General features: G+C 40.3%; 1 protein-coding gene across 3 annotated transcripts in view; it reads right to left on the reverse strand.

The window, feature by feature from the left end:
• Positions 1 to 1,789: 1,789 nt before the first annotated feature.
• PRKCA (protein kinase C alpha) overlaps positions 1,790 to 15,607 on the reverse strand; it is a 198,038-nt gene continuing 184,220 nt past the window's right edge. For 2 of the 3 annotated variants that reach the window (XM_081899676.1, XM_081899677.1), the window contains 3 exons: positions 15,208 to 15,315; positions 11,856 to 11,996; positions 1,790 to 7,873 (listed from right to left, as the gene is read on the reverse strand). In XM_081899676.1, the coding sequence (XP_081755802.1) occupies positions 7,709 to 7,873; positions 11,856 to 11,996; positions 15,208 to 15,315 (414 nt within the window). In that variant the 3' untranslated portion in view covers positions 1,790 to 7,708. The other variant, XM_081899678.1, reaches the window with a different exon arrangement.

Genomic DNA, 15,607 nt, shown 5'->3' on the forward strand with positions numbered 1-15,607 from the left:
CTTCAAGGATGCATTATTGTGGGGGAACCTGTGGCCTTTGAGATGGTGTTGGACTACAACTCCCACCAACCTCAGCTGACATGGCTATTAGTCTGGGATGATGTGAGCTGGACTCCAGCAACATCTGGAGAGCTACAGGTTCTTCACCCCTGGATCTTAAGGTAATGTCCTTCAAAGGCACAATCAAATACTACTACTACTACTACTACTACTACTAATAAACCGGGCACAATCAAGAACTTGCTGAGCTAATAATTGGAACTGGAATACAAGAAGGGGAGGTGTGGGGAAGTCAGGGAAAGATGTTATTGAAAATAAGGAATGTAAATGCTATGTGTTTTTTTATTTTTTATTTTGTTTTTCTTTTTTTTCTTGTTTTTTTGAAAACTTCAATAAATATCTTAAAAAAAAATAAACCAGGCACAATCAAATGATGATTGCTCTTTTGAAGTAATGGCAGCAAAAATGCAGCTACCATATTTTTCGCTCCATAGGGCGCACCGGACCATAGTTTTTTTTTGGGGGGGGGAATAAAGGGAAAAAAATATTAAAGAAAGGAAGGGCAGTTCACACCGCGAACTGTAAGAACTGTACTTCAACTGGAGTACCATCAGGGATAAAAAGCAATACATTCAAACTCTTAACAAGTCAAAAACTTGCAGTGTAAGGAAGACACTCCTCCACAAAATAATTATCAGTATCTTTATTCATATTCACTTGCTTTCAAACTACCATTAATATTTAACAAAAGAAAATGTCATGCAAACAAAGATTAAATATTAATATTAAGGGGTGTGGGGAAGAAATGCAACAATTTGTACATTAATCTTGCCTGCTTTTTTTTTAGATTTCCCCCTGCAAACGAATGGCTTCTCCCATTATCCCTACAGTACCTTATCGTCATTAAATAATTAGAAAAGGTTCCCTTCTGTCCATAATATAAATCTTGAGCCTTAAAAGTGGTATCATACATACAAGGTAGCTTTTATTGATTCTATCCTTTGTCAAAAGAAAAGATAAGGGTTAGCATAGCAAATACCATGATGTTATAATGTCCTGTGTTGACACATTCCAGGGTTGCAACCTGACCATAGGGTGTGGCCTGCATATTTGTAGGCTTTACATTAAGCAAATAAAATAAAATAACAATGAAATCACATTTTATGTTAAGACTGGCTTGCATTCATATAAATAACAAAAAGAAAGGAACAGCTCCTAAGTTATTTCCGTGAAACAGTTTAGGCAGTGATCTTCCAGCTAAGTAATAGAGCAGACCCTCTGAAATAAATAGACTTTCCCACTGATTTAAAGGGGTTCACTTTGGGTATTACTTACTTGGAGATCAGCTATAGTATCATACCAAAGAAAAGAACCATTTAAACCCTAGGCCTGAAACCCTGCATAGCACGCAGATAAGCACACACAATCAATGACTCTGACGAAATTAATTATGGGTTGGCACAGAGATAGGCTCCTCTCCTTCAAGGGCCTCCCAATTCACTTTAATAGGACAGAGAGCTATGGGGCTGCCTGGCAATGAATGGGAAAGCTCAGGGGCAAGATGTGCATTGCACTGAAAATCTAGGGAGCACTCAAGGACATTGGAGAGGTGAATTTTTAACCTTTGCTGGAAAATGGGTGGGGGTGATAGACTCAAGTGCTTTGCCCAATCTTGCCCAATGTGCTTGTGTGAAAATCCCACACATAGGTTTCAATGGGGTTTGCATAGGAGAAATTCCCAGTGGAATTTGTGAGCTTTGAATGTCCGATGTGGTACAAAAGATGTATCCGATGGAATCAGACTGTGGCCTGCTACATGATCTGAAACCTTTTTTATTTCTTTCTGGCATCCATTTCTTCATGGCACCCACCAATAAAGATCAAATCTCTCTTCTACAAATAGTTGTAGCAGTCAAGACCAGCAAGCCTCAGTCAAACCGAATTAACAACGGAAATAGATTTTTTGCTGATGGGATTGCTTGCCTTCATAAGGATAACTTCTTTTATTTTCTGGTGCTTTGGGGTACACTGAAAATATGGTGTCAAATTTCCTTAACATTTCATTCTACAGTAATCAGTGATGCTTTATTTATACAGGATTTGAATCTCTTCAATAGGAAAACTGTCTACATGGTTTTTTTGTTTTTTGCAAAAGCAGCACTTGATAGTACTATATAGGACTTTGCCTGGCAAGAGCGAAGTTGTATTCCATACCCCCGTAAGACATTGATTAGGATATGTTCAGTAATCCCCCCCCCCCGTACTATTACAGTTGTATAAAAAGTATAAATAGCATTGTTTTTCTCAGCAAACCATGTAAATTGAACAAATGGATTCCTTATTAAAAAGTATAATACTTTTAATATATATATTTCATATTAGAAGTGTACCAGGAACAACAACTAAACAGCTCTCACAGCAGCCTGCGAGGGACGTAAGTAGTATTATTGTCCCCATTTTACAGATGGGGAAACTGAGGCAGAGAGGTTTAGTACCATGCCAAAGGCCACCAAGGGAGTCATCGGTAGAGCTGAGAAAGAAGCCCACTTTCCTAGATCGCAGACCTGTGGTACAACTATGACAACATTATAGCAATACCCCCCCCCCCCAGATTTTCTTATAAACAGGGAGGACTTTGCTGCATGCTTACAGATTCACTATAAGGCTGTATAGATGCCAGCTCTCACTGGCACAGTTATCAGCTGATGATATGAAGTGATATGTAATTATCAGTGCTAAATCATTCCCAATTTACTTTAAATATTTCAGATACATTTTGTTGGCAAAGATGTGAGGTTTAACCATTTTGTTGTCTTGCAAGTAAACATTTTTTTTCCTTTGAACCAAACCTTGCTACAACCAAATTCTTAATATTTGACACATTTTTACAGATGCAAACAGATTAAAAAATGAAATAAAAGCGACAACCATTACATTCTAATGGCCTAGACAACAAAGATAACAAATCACATGATTATTTTTTTAAAAAAAACCCTACCAAATTCCTTAATGGGCATAAACATTATAAACTGAACACTATAAATACATTTCCCACACTATGTTGAATTTGGCCACGAGGGAATCGCTTGTATTTTGATAACCATGAACCAATATGCACTGAGGGCCCAATTCAGTTGGTCCTGTGAGCACAGCTTTCAACTTACAGGATGCTGCTAATGTCATGGGAAGGATGCAAAAAAGGTGGGGTTGTGTCCTGAATATACAAAAATAAAAATAAAATAATGCAACCTTCAGCTTCATATTCCTAGAAGATACTTTTTGTCCCCCATTTGTCTCCTATTGCAAAAAATAATTCTAAACGTCGGGAAAGAACTTTGCTCTGTGGATACTAGACTTGCTAAAATTTTCATATGCAACCTTAACCCCCCCCCCCCGGGCCAATAAGAATTGCTTTTAATTCCACAGATGATTAAATAAGCTATGTCTCTGGTGTTCATTAAGTCTGCGTAAAATGAAATGTTGACTTTCAGAGGACCGTGGCGTCTTGAGCATGCATTTATTTCCACTATTAGAAATAGAAGTCCAGCTATCATGGATGAACTGTTGTAGGAGCTGGTGTGTAGAGGCTTGTGCCATTTTAATATACTGTATCAGATGCACAAGTGTCTACAGTTGGTCCTGGTTAAGAATACCTGCTCTCGGAGATTCTAGGGGAAACTAGCTTGCTTTGTGCTAAAAAAAACACCAGTCGCCAAATACTTCGCTGTTAAACCCTTGCGGCACCCTCTTAACGCCTGCCATTTTGCTATACACAAAAAAAGGGTGGGGGGAGTCTCTGTGTTTCTGTAACTGGTGATTTTCCCAATTATGTAAAAGGTAACTAATGGCTTAAAAGCATTGAGCATATACCGCATTAGACCAATGCTGGGATTTCAAAAGAGCAAGAACAGAGACTACTGTCTGCTATTGAACAGGCAAATTCCAAAGCAATTGAAACAGTTTATGAAAGTGCTGGTATGTTTGTCTGCTGGGAAAGGAAGGAAAAGCAAATTATTGTACTTTGTAGTGCAATGCTCCACCTGCGTTTTAAGCAGCTGGATGCACACTGAACAGCTGAGACACAGGGCCCGGAAACAAAACCTAGTCAGGGCCAGTTACTGCTCAGTATCACACTTTTCCATATATGTGCTATAAATACAAGTTCCTGTCGTTACCATCTATTTGCCATTATTTCACTGGCTTTCGTTGGGTGATAATTTTAGAAGCATTCCTTTGCTCAGTTCAACTCCACATTATCTAGCACTCAGAGCCAAAGGAACATAGGGTAGTGTCATATACCTGGTTAGACTATTGGTCTATTTACCCCAGTGCTATCACCTATGAATGGCAGCAGTTCTTCATAGTCTAAGGGCAGGAAGAGGCCTTTTACAACACCCCTCCCTTATCTTTTTAAACGGGAGATGTCAGGAATTGAACTTTGCACAAGAAAAACATGGGCTCTACCGTGGAGCTAGACATCCTTTCCCAATGGGGGCAAAGCAGTCTTGCATCTTGCTTTTTAGACTGTAAGCTCCTCAGGGCAGATACAAGTCTTCTTGTTTGTTGCTCTACCACCTCCACGTTATTGCAATCCATGCACACTCAACATATATATTGCAATCCCCTGTCTGTGTCCGTGGCTGCAGAAAGTGGGGATTTCATGGGAAAAGAACATGTCCTAAAATAACGTTCCCTTCTCAGCATGCTGATGGGCGGATTTTGAGCCTCAATATAGTCCTCAAAGTGTCATCACCGAATATATTGTGTCCCCTCGCCCCAGTGGCAAAAACATATCAAGTAAGTGGAACGCTAGCGTTTGTTTCTTTATCAAATGAAAGTTTAATTTTGCTAGCTAGGCTGTGCCAATTATAGATAAACCACTAAGCGTTAAGTCTGGGAATTAAAAATTATCTGCCCAATTATGATAAAATATGCTTAATTTTCTCTCAAACTGTGACAACTGTTTAGAAAAAGAGGCAAATGTGAAGGAGATATGGTGCCAGAATTCAGCTCAGAACACCTTTACTGTAAAGTAAAGGTACCAATGTCTGATAGCTTTGATACTTTTATGCGTAAAGGCAGTCCACCCACACTGACCACATTTTTCATTGTTATACTATTTTTATAGTATAAAGTTCATATGCCTCTTATTCACAGTATCGATAATTTGCTGCAGATTTCAAGTGGCATGCTTATGTGATGTTCCACATGCACACACGTGACCCTGGGGCCACTAGTGTGCTTCGTGAGTTGGCGTAGGTGCCTCTACACCAGTGAGCACACATGAAGGTAAAACACTCTGTGTTAAGGTACCTTCAGAGAATAGTGGGGCCGTTCAGCAAGAAGAGGAGAAATGAAATATTTTGGCACTGTTTGGAGCTATAGTGTACTATGTAACAGTTTCATAAAAGTGGAGACCTCTCTTTCCTTCACAGTAATCTTGTGGAACTCATCCCATTTCTAGGAAGCACATTCGTGCGGCCAAAACAGCAGGAGCATTGCCCTCCATGAAGGAAAAGGCATGACAAGATTCTGGCACTGGAGTGCATATTCAGCATCTAGGATTGCAAATATTAAAAGGGGGAATGTTAACAAATGGAGAGGAGTGTACCATACCGCATGCCGAAAGTGAAAACCAAATACAAACTGATTTTTAAAATCAACATATTCTAATAATAATAAAAAAATAAGGTGGGGAGAGCTTATGCAAATTAAAACATGGGGACTAGAACTCTAGAGGAAGCATCTATCAATTATAGCAAAGGCCTATGATTATTTTCCTGTTTTGAAAATCTAATTGATGTGTAATAGCCACTCAACTTCAACCATGTCTCAAAGAGGATATGAACATGTTCTGAGCATGCAGTCAGTTCTTTTCAATTTTTTCTGTTCCAGTCCTCTTTTCCCATACACATGAAAGCTGCTCTTAAAACTGCCAGCGATAAAAATGTCTTTTAGGGATTTGGTGCAAAGGGAAACCTTGGGTGAGGTGGGTAGAGAAATTATCTACATGCACCAACAGAATTTTTCTTCAGTAGCCTGGGGGCTCAGAGGGCAGTGGTTAAAAGTTTTTTGATGGCGGTCAGAGCCTTGCAGAAAAGCTGCAGGTGGCTGTTATAATTTAGCATTAGGCCTACGTAAGAACAAGGCATAGATTTCCCTAAACTATCCACGTTATGCAGAACTTAAAAAAAAAAACACCTCCAAAACTAGTAATAATAAAACATTAAGCTAAATCTAAATAAAGAGTCATTCAGAACAATAACCTTCACAAAGATAGCACAGCTGTGTCTTATAAAAAAAGTATATATCTTCTTCATACTTGATAACAATCATCCGTAATATAGATTCACTTAATGCTTATTATTAAACATGCAAAATTCATTGCATGATGCATATGCAAAAATGTATTCAACGTCTTCAGCCAGGACAACTGCAGCCAAAGACAACATCTTCAGCTGCTTTTCAATTCTCGTTTTGTTTTTCTGTGGCTCCAGGGCTCTTAAACCATGTAAAATACTGAGGGAAGGGATTCATCTAATGAGCCCCATCTGCAGAAGTCCTTCTCCTTCTGCCTAGAGATCCCCCCAGAACAGCCCGTGGGGAGAAGAGAGGGTGATCATTCTGTCTGGCAAGCTGAAATGCTTTTACGGATGGAACTTTAATCCAAACACAATGTTGAATTCCACCCTAAGCTTTTAATTTTTAAAAAACCTTACTTTTATTGGGAAAAGCAGGGACTGACTCTGAATTCTACATTTCTGTTAATTCACTGTACAAACACCTTCCTACCATGCAGTTTGCTAAATAAATAAGTATAAACTGGGGACTTTGGGCTCTGCAGGTTTGTCTCAGAGCCGAGCTAAGAAACAATTTTTAGAACACAGTATTAGAACTTGGCTTAATGATAAACGTTGAGTAGTGGCGAAAATTAAGCAGTACAAATGGCACCCTGGATCACAGTGTAATCTCATGGAGATTAAAGTTAATACACATTATCAGCATGATGCAGTTTTACCTTTGAGATAGTTCATCATAGGTTCAGTTAATAGTAATCTTACGTATCTTATCTTTTCCATTTCATATTCTCATATGTTTGCCGCTACTATGATCAACTGATTTTACAAAGATCTCATGGATCTGATTTGTTCATTTGTTTGCTGTAATAGGTATACATGCTCAATTTTTAACATTGAAGCATTTCCCCCCACTCTGCTCTTGTTTTCTCTCTGTTTCAATTATTTTACATTTCCGGGCCTATTACCCAGCCATTCATCCTGTCATGTGACACCAAGCAGACCAAAGAAAGACCTGGTCCCACAGGGTTCTACATGCAATAATTCAGATTTGCTTATTATGATTATCCCCCCCCCCAAGTCTACATGATACTCTTAATAAACCCCCTGAAAGGAAAGAATCCCAGAGGTGCAGGGTACAATGGGAAACAACAGAAGTTATAAAAAAAAAAAATGACAAAGGCTAGCTTCGTAAGAGTAACCTAAAAGCAGCAGTGATTCCTAGATGAATACAATGGGTAGTATGTGGTGATCTCCTGAGACCACACGATCTTTGCTGTAAACCTTGGCATCTTCCCCCGCTTCTTACCCCTACAATTTTCAGACCCAAATGGAATCAACAAGGCAAAGGTCTAAAAACTCCAGGGCTAAGGACAATTTCCCACTGTGTGGCTTCTTTGCGTCTATCGTTTTCATACTGAGCTCTGCAACAGGGGATGTACAAACTGTGGGTTGACATAGGAGAACCCTTCGAAATCTGCTTGGTCTATGTTAGAAATGACCAGCTGATCAGGCGGTGTTAACACTGGCTGTCCTCTGGTAAAGAACTTGTCGAAGTTTTCGGCACCCTTGCCGCACTGTAAGGTGGGAAGAAGAAGAAAAATCAGTCAGAAAAAGAGAATCTTGCTGTAAGTTCTGAAGTAATTTAAAACATTGCACCAGGTATGGAGAAGCTGTGGCCCTCCAGATGTTGCTAGACTCCAAGTCCCGCCATGCCTAGGGCCACACTGGCTGGGGCTGATGAGAGTTGAAGTTCGGCAATATCTGAAGGGCCAAAGGTTCCCCACAAAGGCACTACAGTGTTCTGAAAGTGTGCTAATTGCACTGGACCTCGCGAATTTGTACCATTTTTTTTCGACACAAGCGATGAATGAAGCGCAGTACGCATATTGTTTTGTTCCATACAAACAGTTCCAACTATCTTAGTGCATTCAAGTGAAGTAAGTAATAATAAAGCTATTCAACAGTATTAATTAAGTGGTACTTAGTCTGTTTTTGACTAACAGTTTGTTAATGTTGTTAATACTGCCTTGTGGGTTATGAGTGCCATAGTGCTTTGTAATTGGTGTGAACAAAAAGTAGCCTAGAAATATAATACATGAAATGAAACAAAGCAAGGATTCCAGTTGTTGTGGTGGCACTTTGCATGAGCTCATTAGTGCTCATTCCAGTTGAATAATCTGTAATAATTCGGATCTTACATGAGCATTTGTTCATGAGAATCTAGGAGTGGTCAGGGCAGCTTATGAATTTTTTGTTTTTTTGTACTGATTCCCCCTGAAAGCTAGTTTACAACCCAGTCTATTGTTGTTATAACTGAAAAGGAGAGCTGCACGAGTTTTAATGTTAAGTATTCTTTTCTTTCTTTCTTGAAGGATGTATGTACTCAGACTCTAGACAGCTGTAAAATAAAGATGAAAAACCAGGGGAAATTGGGGGGGGGGGGTTTCCAAATGCCACAAGCAGCTTTTGAAAGGGACGTGGCAGGCAATTTTGTCGCTGGCATATTCCATCAGACAACAGCCATAGGAAAACACTTCCAACAGTTGCACTAAAAAAAAAGATTGAGTTGCTGGATCAGGAGTAGCCAACAGGGTCTCTTCAGATGTTTGGACTACAACTCCTATCAGCCCAGCTAGCATGGCTACTTGTCAAGAATGATCGGAGCTGTAGTCCATAACATTAGAAGAGAACTGAATGGGCAAACTCCACTATGGTATTCTCGTTATTTAATATTGAATTAAATGTATTGTACTTCGGAAACATTTGATTTGGAATTTTCCTTTTAAAAATCATGAAATGCTATTGCAATTACTACAAATGTCCAATATATGTACTTCACACGAGCTCCTAACTGACTGCTCTCGAGTGAAAGGCAGAAGTTTTAATACATGCTACAATTTAATTAGGAACGCGGGTGGCGCTGTGGGTTAAACCACAGAGCCTAGGACTTGCCGATCAGAAGGTCAGCGGTTCGAATCCCCATGACGGGGTGAGCTCCCATTGCTCGGTCCCAGCTCCTGCCAACCTAGCAGTTCAAAAGCATGTCAAAGTGCAAGTAGATAAATAGGTACTGCTCCGGCGGGAAGGTAAATGACATTTCTGTGAGCTGCTCTGGTTCGCCAGAAGCAGCTTAGTCATGCTGGCCACATGATCCGGAAGCTGTATGCCGGCTCCCTCGGCCAATAAAGCGAGATGAGCGCCGCAACCCCAGAGTCGGTCACGACTGGACCTAATGGTCAGGGGTTCCCTTTACCTTTACAATTTAATTAAGGACTAATATATTAGCTACCCAGATTCTTCCTTATTTCAGATTATCTGAGCTACATATAAAATAGTCCTACAACAGAATATCATGTATGATCATTTCTGCAATGAACTAACTAAGAAGGCTGAGGAACATGCCTCAAATATATGGTACAGATGGCCAGAAAAAAATCTCACACATACAGACATAGATATCTGATGGTCGTGAAGTGTTAATTTTTTTTTATCACAATCATAACTCTTGAGCCAGAGAAACATAGTCTGGAATTGTGCACATGTAACTCCTTGGTCAGATAATTGACAATAGCATTTATCAAGGACTCAGGTAGAGGAATAAATTCATCTCCCCACACCACCTCATAACCAACTGTTGACTGGTGTACTATGGCTCTAGTCCTGTGAGCTAGAAGTATACATAGAAATATACATGGAATCATAGAATTGGAAGTGACTCTGAGAATAATCTAGTCCAACCCCCTTTCAATGCAGAAATATGCAGCTGTCCCACACAGGGATCAAACCTGCAACCTTGGTCTTATCAAAACCCTGCTGTAACCAACTGAGCTATTCTCTTTCTTGCTTGACCTTCTGAACTGGAGAGCATGAGATGACTCCTCCTCCAGTAAGGGCCTTTTGCTCACGTGATCCTGCCTAACCAGTGAGTGGGAAGATTTGGGGAGGAAATGTGTAGATAATATCTACAAGGCTCATAATTCAGTTAGCAGTATGTGTGCAGGAGCCTGTTTCTGTAGATGTATGCCTAACAGGACTGGGAGCAATAATTAGTCAAAGAACTCCCATTTCATCTGCAGCAGCTAAACTGTAGAATAGCACGAGTAATAATGTCCCGCTAGCTGCTCAGCCCCCTCCCATGTATTTAACCTCGGTTTTTGCTGCAGCATCCTGAAGCTCAAATGCTCACACTGCTATTAGAGAGGCACAAGTTCTATATTACATTCTTTAAAATCTCAACATTATGTGGCCATGGCTATGACTCATAATTGCCCTACAGTGGGATTTGTCATTAGTCTGTCACTATTCTGCCAACATGCACCACCTTAATGTCTGGTTTGCTATAAATGGGAAAGTGTTTCAAATGATACACTCTTACCCTTTTGCTGTGGGTTTTTTTTGTTTTTAAACCAAGCAACGCTGTGACAATCACAAAGGCCTTTAGCTTGGTGGGTCTTTTGGTGGCATTCCAGCCCACAAACCAAAAATAGACGTTTTAGAGAAAACTCTTTCCAGGTCCCCAGTTTATTCTGTACTAAGCAGCATGTGACTGCAATTAATTGTTCCATCAAATGTAATGTTCATAAACTATGAAGCATTTCAAAGCCTTCAGCTGCCCACACCAAAGCTGAAAAACAGCTTTCCATTATCTAAGTATGCATAGCAAGCATTACCAAACACATTAAAAAGTATTACTGTTATTTCAACTGGCATTGAGAGCCAAAGTTTTGGGTGGTGGTTGGTTTGGGGTTTTTTTTGTGAAAAAGGAAATGAAATACAAAATTCAAGAAATATTAATGAAAGTCTGATGAATTCCCATGAGGTGAAAAACCAGCACTACCCTACTCTGTGATATGCTGCTGCTTATTATGATTATTAATATCAAACTTCCAGGCACACATGGAATTAAAAAAACCACAGGTATTCCAGATTGGGATTCTCACTCAGAGAAGTGAAGAAGCGATAAGCCTGAAGGGCAAAAGTATAAGTGCAAGGGAAAGGAACAATGAGAAAAACGCAGACTGTATAAGACTGTCACTCCACTGAACTACCAATGAAACTGACATGCTTCACACACTTCACAGTGACTGGATCCAATTGTATCTATCAACTTCAGCTGCTACTTTAGTTTTAAGTGCTAAAAACAGGTGGCTGATATAAAAACAGATTACAGGGTACCTGCCTACTCCATTGAATGATGTGAGTATATTCTCACTCCATGCTCAAAAGTGTAAGGGCTAATGTGCTTGATGTTTAATCTTAGAATGATGTAGTGCCATTTCTGGCTTCTGTTTTATTGAATGCTGCAAAGGCTACTTGAGTTATTCTATTGTTCTCTTTGCTGTTTCAAACTTGAGCATATTTCAGCATACGTATAAAACTTGTTACGATAATTGGGATTGAAAATGTGTTTTTCGGGAAGCTCAATGGTGTTTTTTTGTAGTTTGTGTACTTAAATTGTGGAAAACAAAACAAGTTTTAAATGTTTTTTTTTAAAAAAACCCAACAACTCCAGAAACAGTTCATTGGGGAAAGGAAGTGCTTGTTTGTGTCACTTACCACTTTAGGTTTGAAGGGGGGCTGGATCTCTCGGTTTTCCAGTCTCTCCCAGTCAATTCTCCTGAAGAAGGCATGCTCTCGGATGTCTCTCTCCCCCTCAGGCCCACAGCCAAGACGCTTTCCAGGATGTTTAGTCATTAGCTGGAAATCAAGCACAAAACCGATGAAGAGAGGTTTCCAGAATGGGAGCAACAAAGTAGAGCTGTGCCTGGGAATAGGATATTTGAAAATGTCCTTTAATTGTTGCAAACCTGGTCATGTTTTTATCTCTGGAAACAGCCTTTACTTTGTTGTCCTTTTTTAAACAAGCCAATTAAACTTGATAAATTCCATTATGCTGAAACTGTAAGAAATGTAATTTACCCTTTATCTTTTGGGCACACTCTAGCCATCCCATTGGCCTGGCTCACGCATCATGTTAAGCCAAATACTGGCTCGTTGGGAGCAGATTGTGGCCTCTTTGCTCCTCCTTGGACATTTTGCTGCGGCACCAAACCAAGCTAGGTCACGCCGTGGCTTAGCATGTCACCTGAACCTCAGCTCCTGGACAACCTAAGAGATGTAAAACCAAGAGCAAGTCTTGGTTATACTGTACCTTGTTGTTAGAGCCATGGTTTGACAACATGCTAAGCCAAACCATTGGCTTGGCAGGAAAATGACCAGGTGACACAAAGCAGCCACAATCTCTTTCCTGGGAGTCCACAAGCTCGCATTAAGCCAGAGTTTGGCTTAGCATGACATGCAAACCAGGCCACTAAGCGATTTAACCCAGTGGCAACAAGTATGCCTCTTTTTCGTTTGTATATTTACTACTTATCTGATCAATACCATCTGCGTGGAGGAAGCATGATCTTGGAAAAGGAGAAAGCCTTTATATTTGTAACTTGAATGGCTCTCATAAAAAGGAGGGCAAATGGATAGTTGCAGGGAGTATGGTTTCAATGAATTCTGTGGTCTGTCTACCGGCTTCAACACCTCAGCGATTTCTTTAATGTTCATCTCTAGTTATGTGTTCAACATGAATAAATGCGGAGTTAGAATAAGCAGAAATCAAAACAATTCAAACTTTGAAACAGACAGCAAAAAAACCCCCACATGAAGTCACTTTCAAGGCTGCACCGTTTTTAACAGGATAGCAACTTATATACAGTATAGGAATGTGTGAATTAGGTCTAATTTTGTGCGGTTTTTAAAATGTTTCCTTTGTATTCTTTGCTTATCTGTATGCCACCCTGGGTACTTAAGAGAGGAAGAGGGCAGGGTAGATTAATGTATCCATTCACTTCTGCAGCACCTCCTTATTAAGACCCCTAAAATCAATAAAGCAGACCTGTTTTTCTGTAACACTTAAAGTGTCTTATAGGGGAATCCTAAGCCCACTGGGACGTGGGTGGCGCTGTGGTCTAAACCACAGAGCCTAGGGCTTGCTGATCAGAAGGTCGGCGGTTTGAATCCCCACGACAGGGTGAGCTTCCGTTGCTTGGTCCCTGCTCCTGCCAACCTAGCAGTTTGAAAGCACGTCGAAGTGCAAGTAGATCAATAGGTACCGCTCCGGCGGGAAGGTAAATGCCGTTTCCATGCGCTGCTCTGGTTTCGCCAGAAGCGGCTTAGTCATGATGGTCACATGACCCGGAAAAACTGTCTGCGGACAAACGCTGGCTCCCTTGGGCAGTAAAGCGAGATGAGCGCCGCAACCCCAGAGTCATTCGCGATTAGACCTAACAGTCAGGGGTACCTTTACCTTTAAGCCCACTTACCAAAGCTATATAGGACTTCTTAATATGCATGCTTAGGACTGCTCTGTTAATTGCAGAATTTCTGAATCTTTGGACAGAAGCCAAATGCAGATTATCACTTTGTCACCATTACAAAATGGAAAGAAGGACTGTGCGGGTTGAGCACCAGAGATCTAAAGAAATGGCAGGCTTGTTTCTGGATATAAAATAACCAGAGCACATCTAAAGCATTTGTTTGAGGAGCAGCTGGCTCCAGAAATGGTTTCTTATCATAAGTACGGTATGTGTTCCCCCTAATCTACAGTGAAATAAACTCCTCTGTTAGGAACAGGTGCATAACTGCTCTCCTGCTGATGGATCAGGTTGAATTGCTAGGAAGAAGAAGGAAAATCCATCTGTGTTTCAGAAAAGATTTCTGCATCGGGGAGTAAATAAGCTGTTTCTCTCCCCCCCTTAATTTATGGACAGTATGCCCTCCTAAAAGCATGAGTTGAAGCAGATATTGCCGTGGGAGGTGTCTGCTCAATTTGCAAGACACGATGCATATGCCACCTAGCGGTGCAGGTGAGCAATAAATGAAGCTCCTTTGTTAGATTTCTTACGCACCCTTTACCATAAGGTCCTAGGGCAGTGACCTTTTGTGGCTGCACAACTGGAAATTATTTTCAAGGGTGGACAGAAGATAAACTTAAATACAAAGAAAGATGTGACCATTTTCTCCTATGGAGGAAGGCAGCCTTCTATGAGCGAAGAAGCCTTCAGAATACTCAGGAATGCAAGTAAACAATTCAAACACAAAATTCTTTCTGTATTAATAGAACAAGGAAGTTTTGGTTCAGAAGTGTCCAGTGAACAACCAAAGGACCCAATGATTTTTTGTTTTGTTTTTTATTAACAGAGCTTAATAAAATGTTTAGTAATAATATCAGTGGTATCATCATCATCCTGAAAACAGAGAGAAAGCAACCTTCCCCAACCTGGTGCCCCACAAAGGACTTCCACATGTGTAGGTCAGAACATTTAGAGGGCAACCAGGTTGGGGCAGGGTGCCCTAAAGTATAGCAGCCATTTGTACTCTGAAGGCATGAAACAAAAACCAAACTAAACAAAGAACAGGAGCACAAAATCAAATTTTAGAATCCTCCCTGAGATATTGAGCATCTCCTTTACATTCAAGCACCTTAAGGATAGAAAAATTACTTTATATTGCCACCAGCTTCTATCTTTAGAACCAGTGCAAGATCTGGGAGCTCCCTCTTCAGTTTCTAATACCTATGAAAGTGAATTTGTGCCTCCTAGGTTCTACGAAACTGTGTGGCTATGAAAGGGACCTCCAGGAATAACCAGGTTGTAGTTGAAACCGATGAGACAGGAAACATTAAAGCAGAAACTTATGGGGAAGGCAGAAGTTCCAAGATATTCATCAGTATGAACAGGCAAAACCACCTGAACCATGGAGTAGCTCCAACTACAAAACCGTTACACGTGGCTGATGATGCATCTCAAACCACTATATTTAAATAAAGCATAGAAAATAGTAAAATCAATAATCTCAACAGTAAAATACAGTAATTAACCTGAACAGCAAAACAGATAATTGCAGCAAACTTTCTTACCCCCTTGCAAATGGACACAGCTTCTTTGGACATTGCTTTGGGGTACGAAACATTATGTTCCATTATTGATTGAAAGAGCTCATCTTCATCTTCGCCATCAAATGGAGGCTGTTAAAATGTGGGGTAATTGTTAAATTAAATGTTAAATGGGTAATTCAGAGTTAATGTCAACACAGAATATTTACTCAAACGCAGATTAATCTATTGAGCATAGGTCAGCCTCCCCCAACTTGTTGCTCTCCATATGTTTTGGACTCCAGTTGCCATCTTCCCCAGCCAGCACTGCCAGTGGTCAGGGATGATGGGAGATGGAGTCTAAAACATCTGGGAGGCACCAGATTGAGGAAGGCAGTTTTAATTACCTTCAGATGAATATCTATGCTGTTAGGTGGCTTGATCA

This window comes from Podarcis melisellensis (genome assembly GCF_964234715.1).
Source record: "Podarcis melisellensis genome assembly, chromosome: 2".
Taxonomy (NCBI): Eukaryota; Metazoa; Chordata; class Lepidosauria; order Squamata; family Lacertidae; genus Podarcis; species Podarcis melisellensis.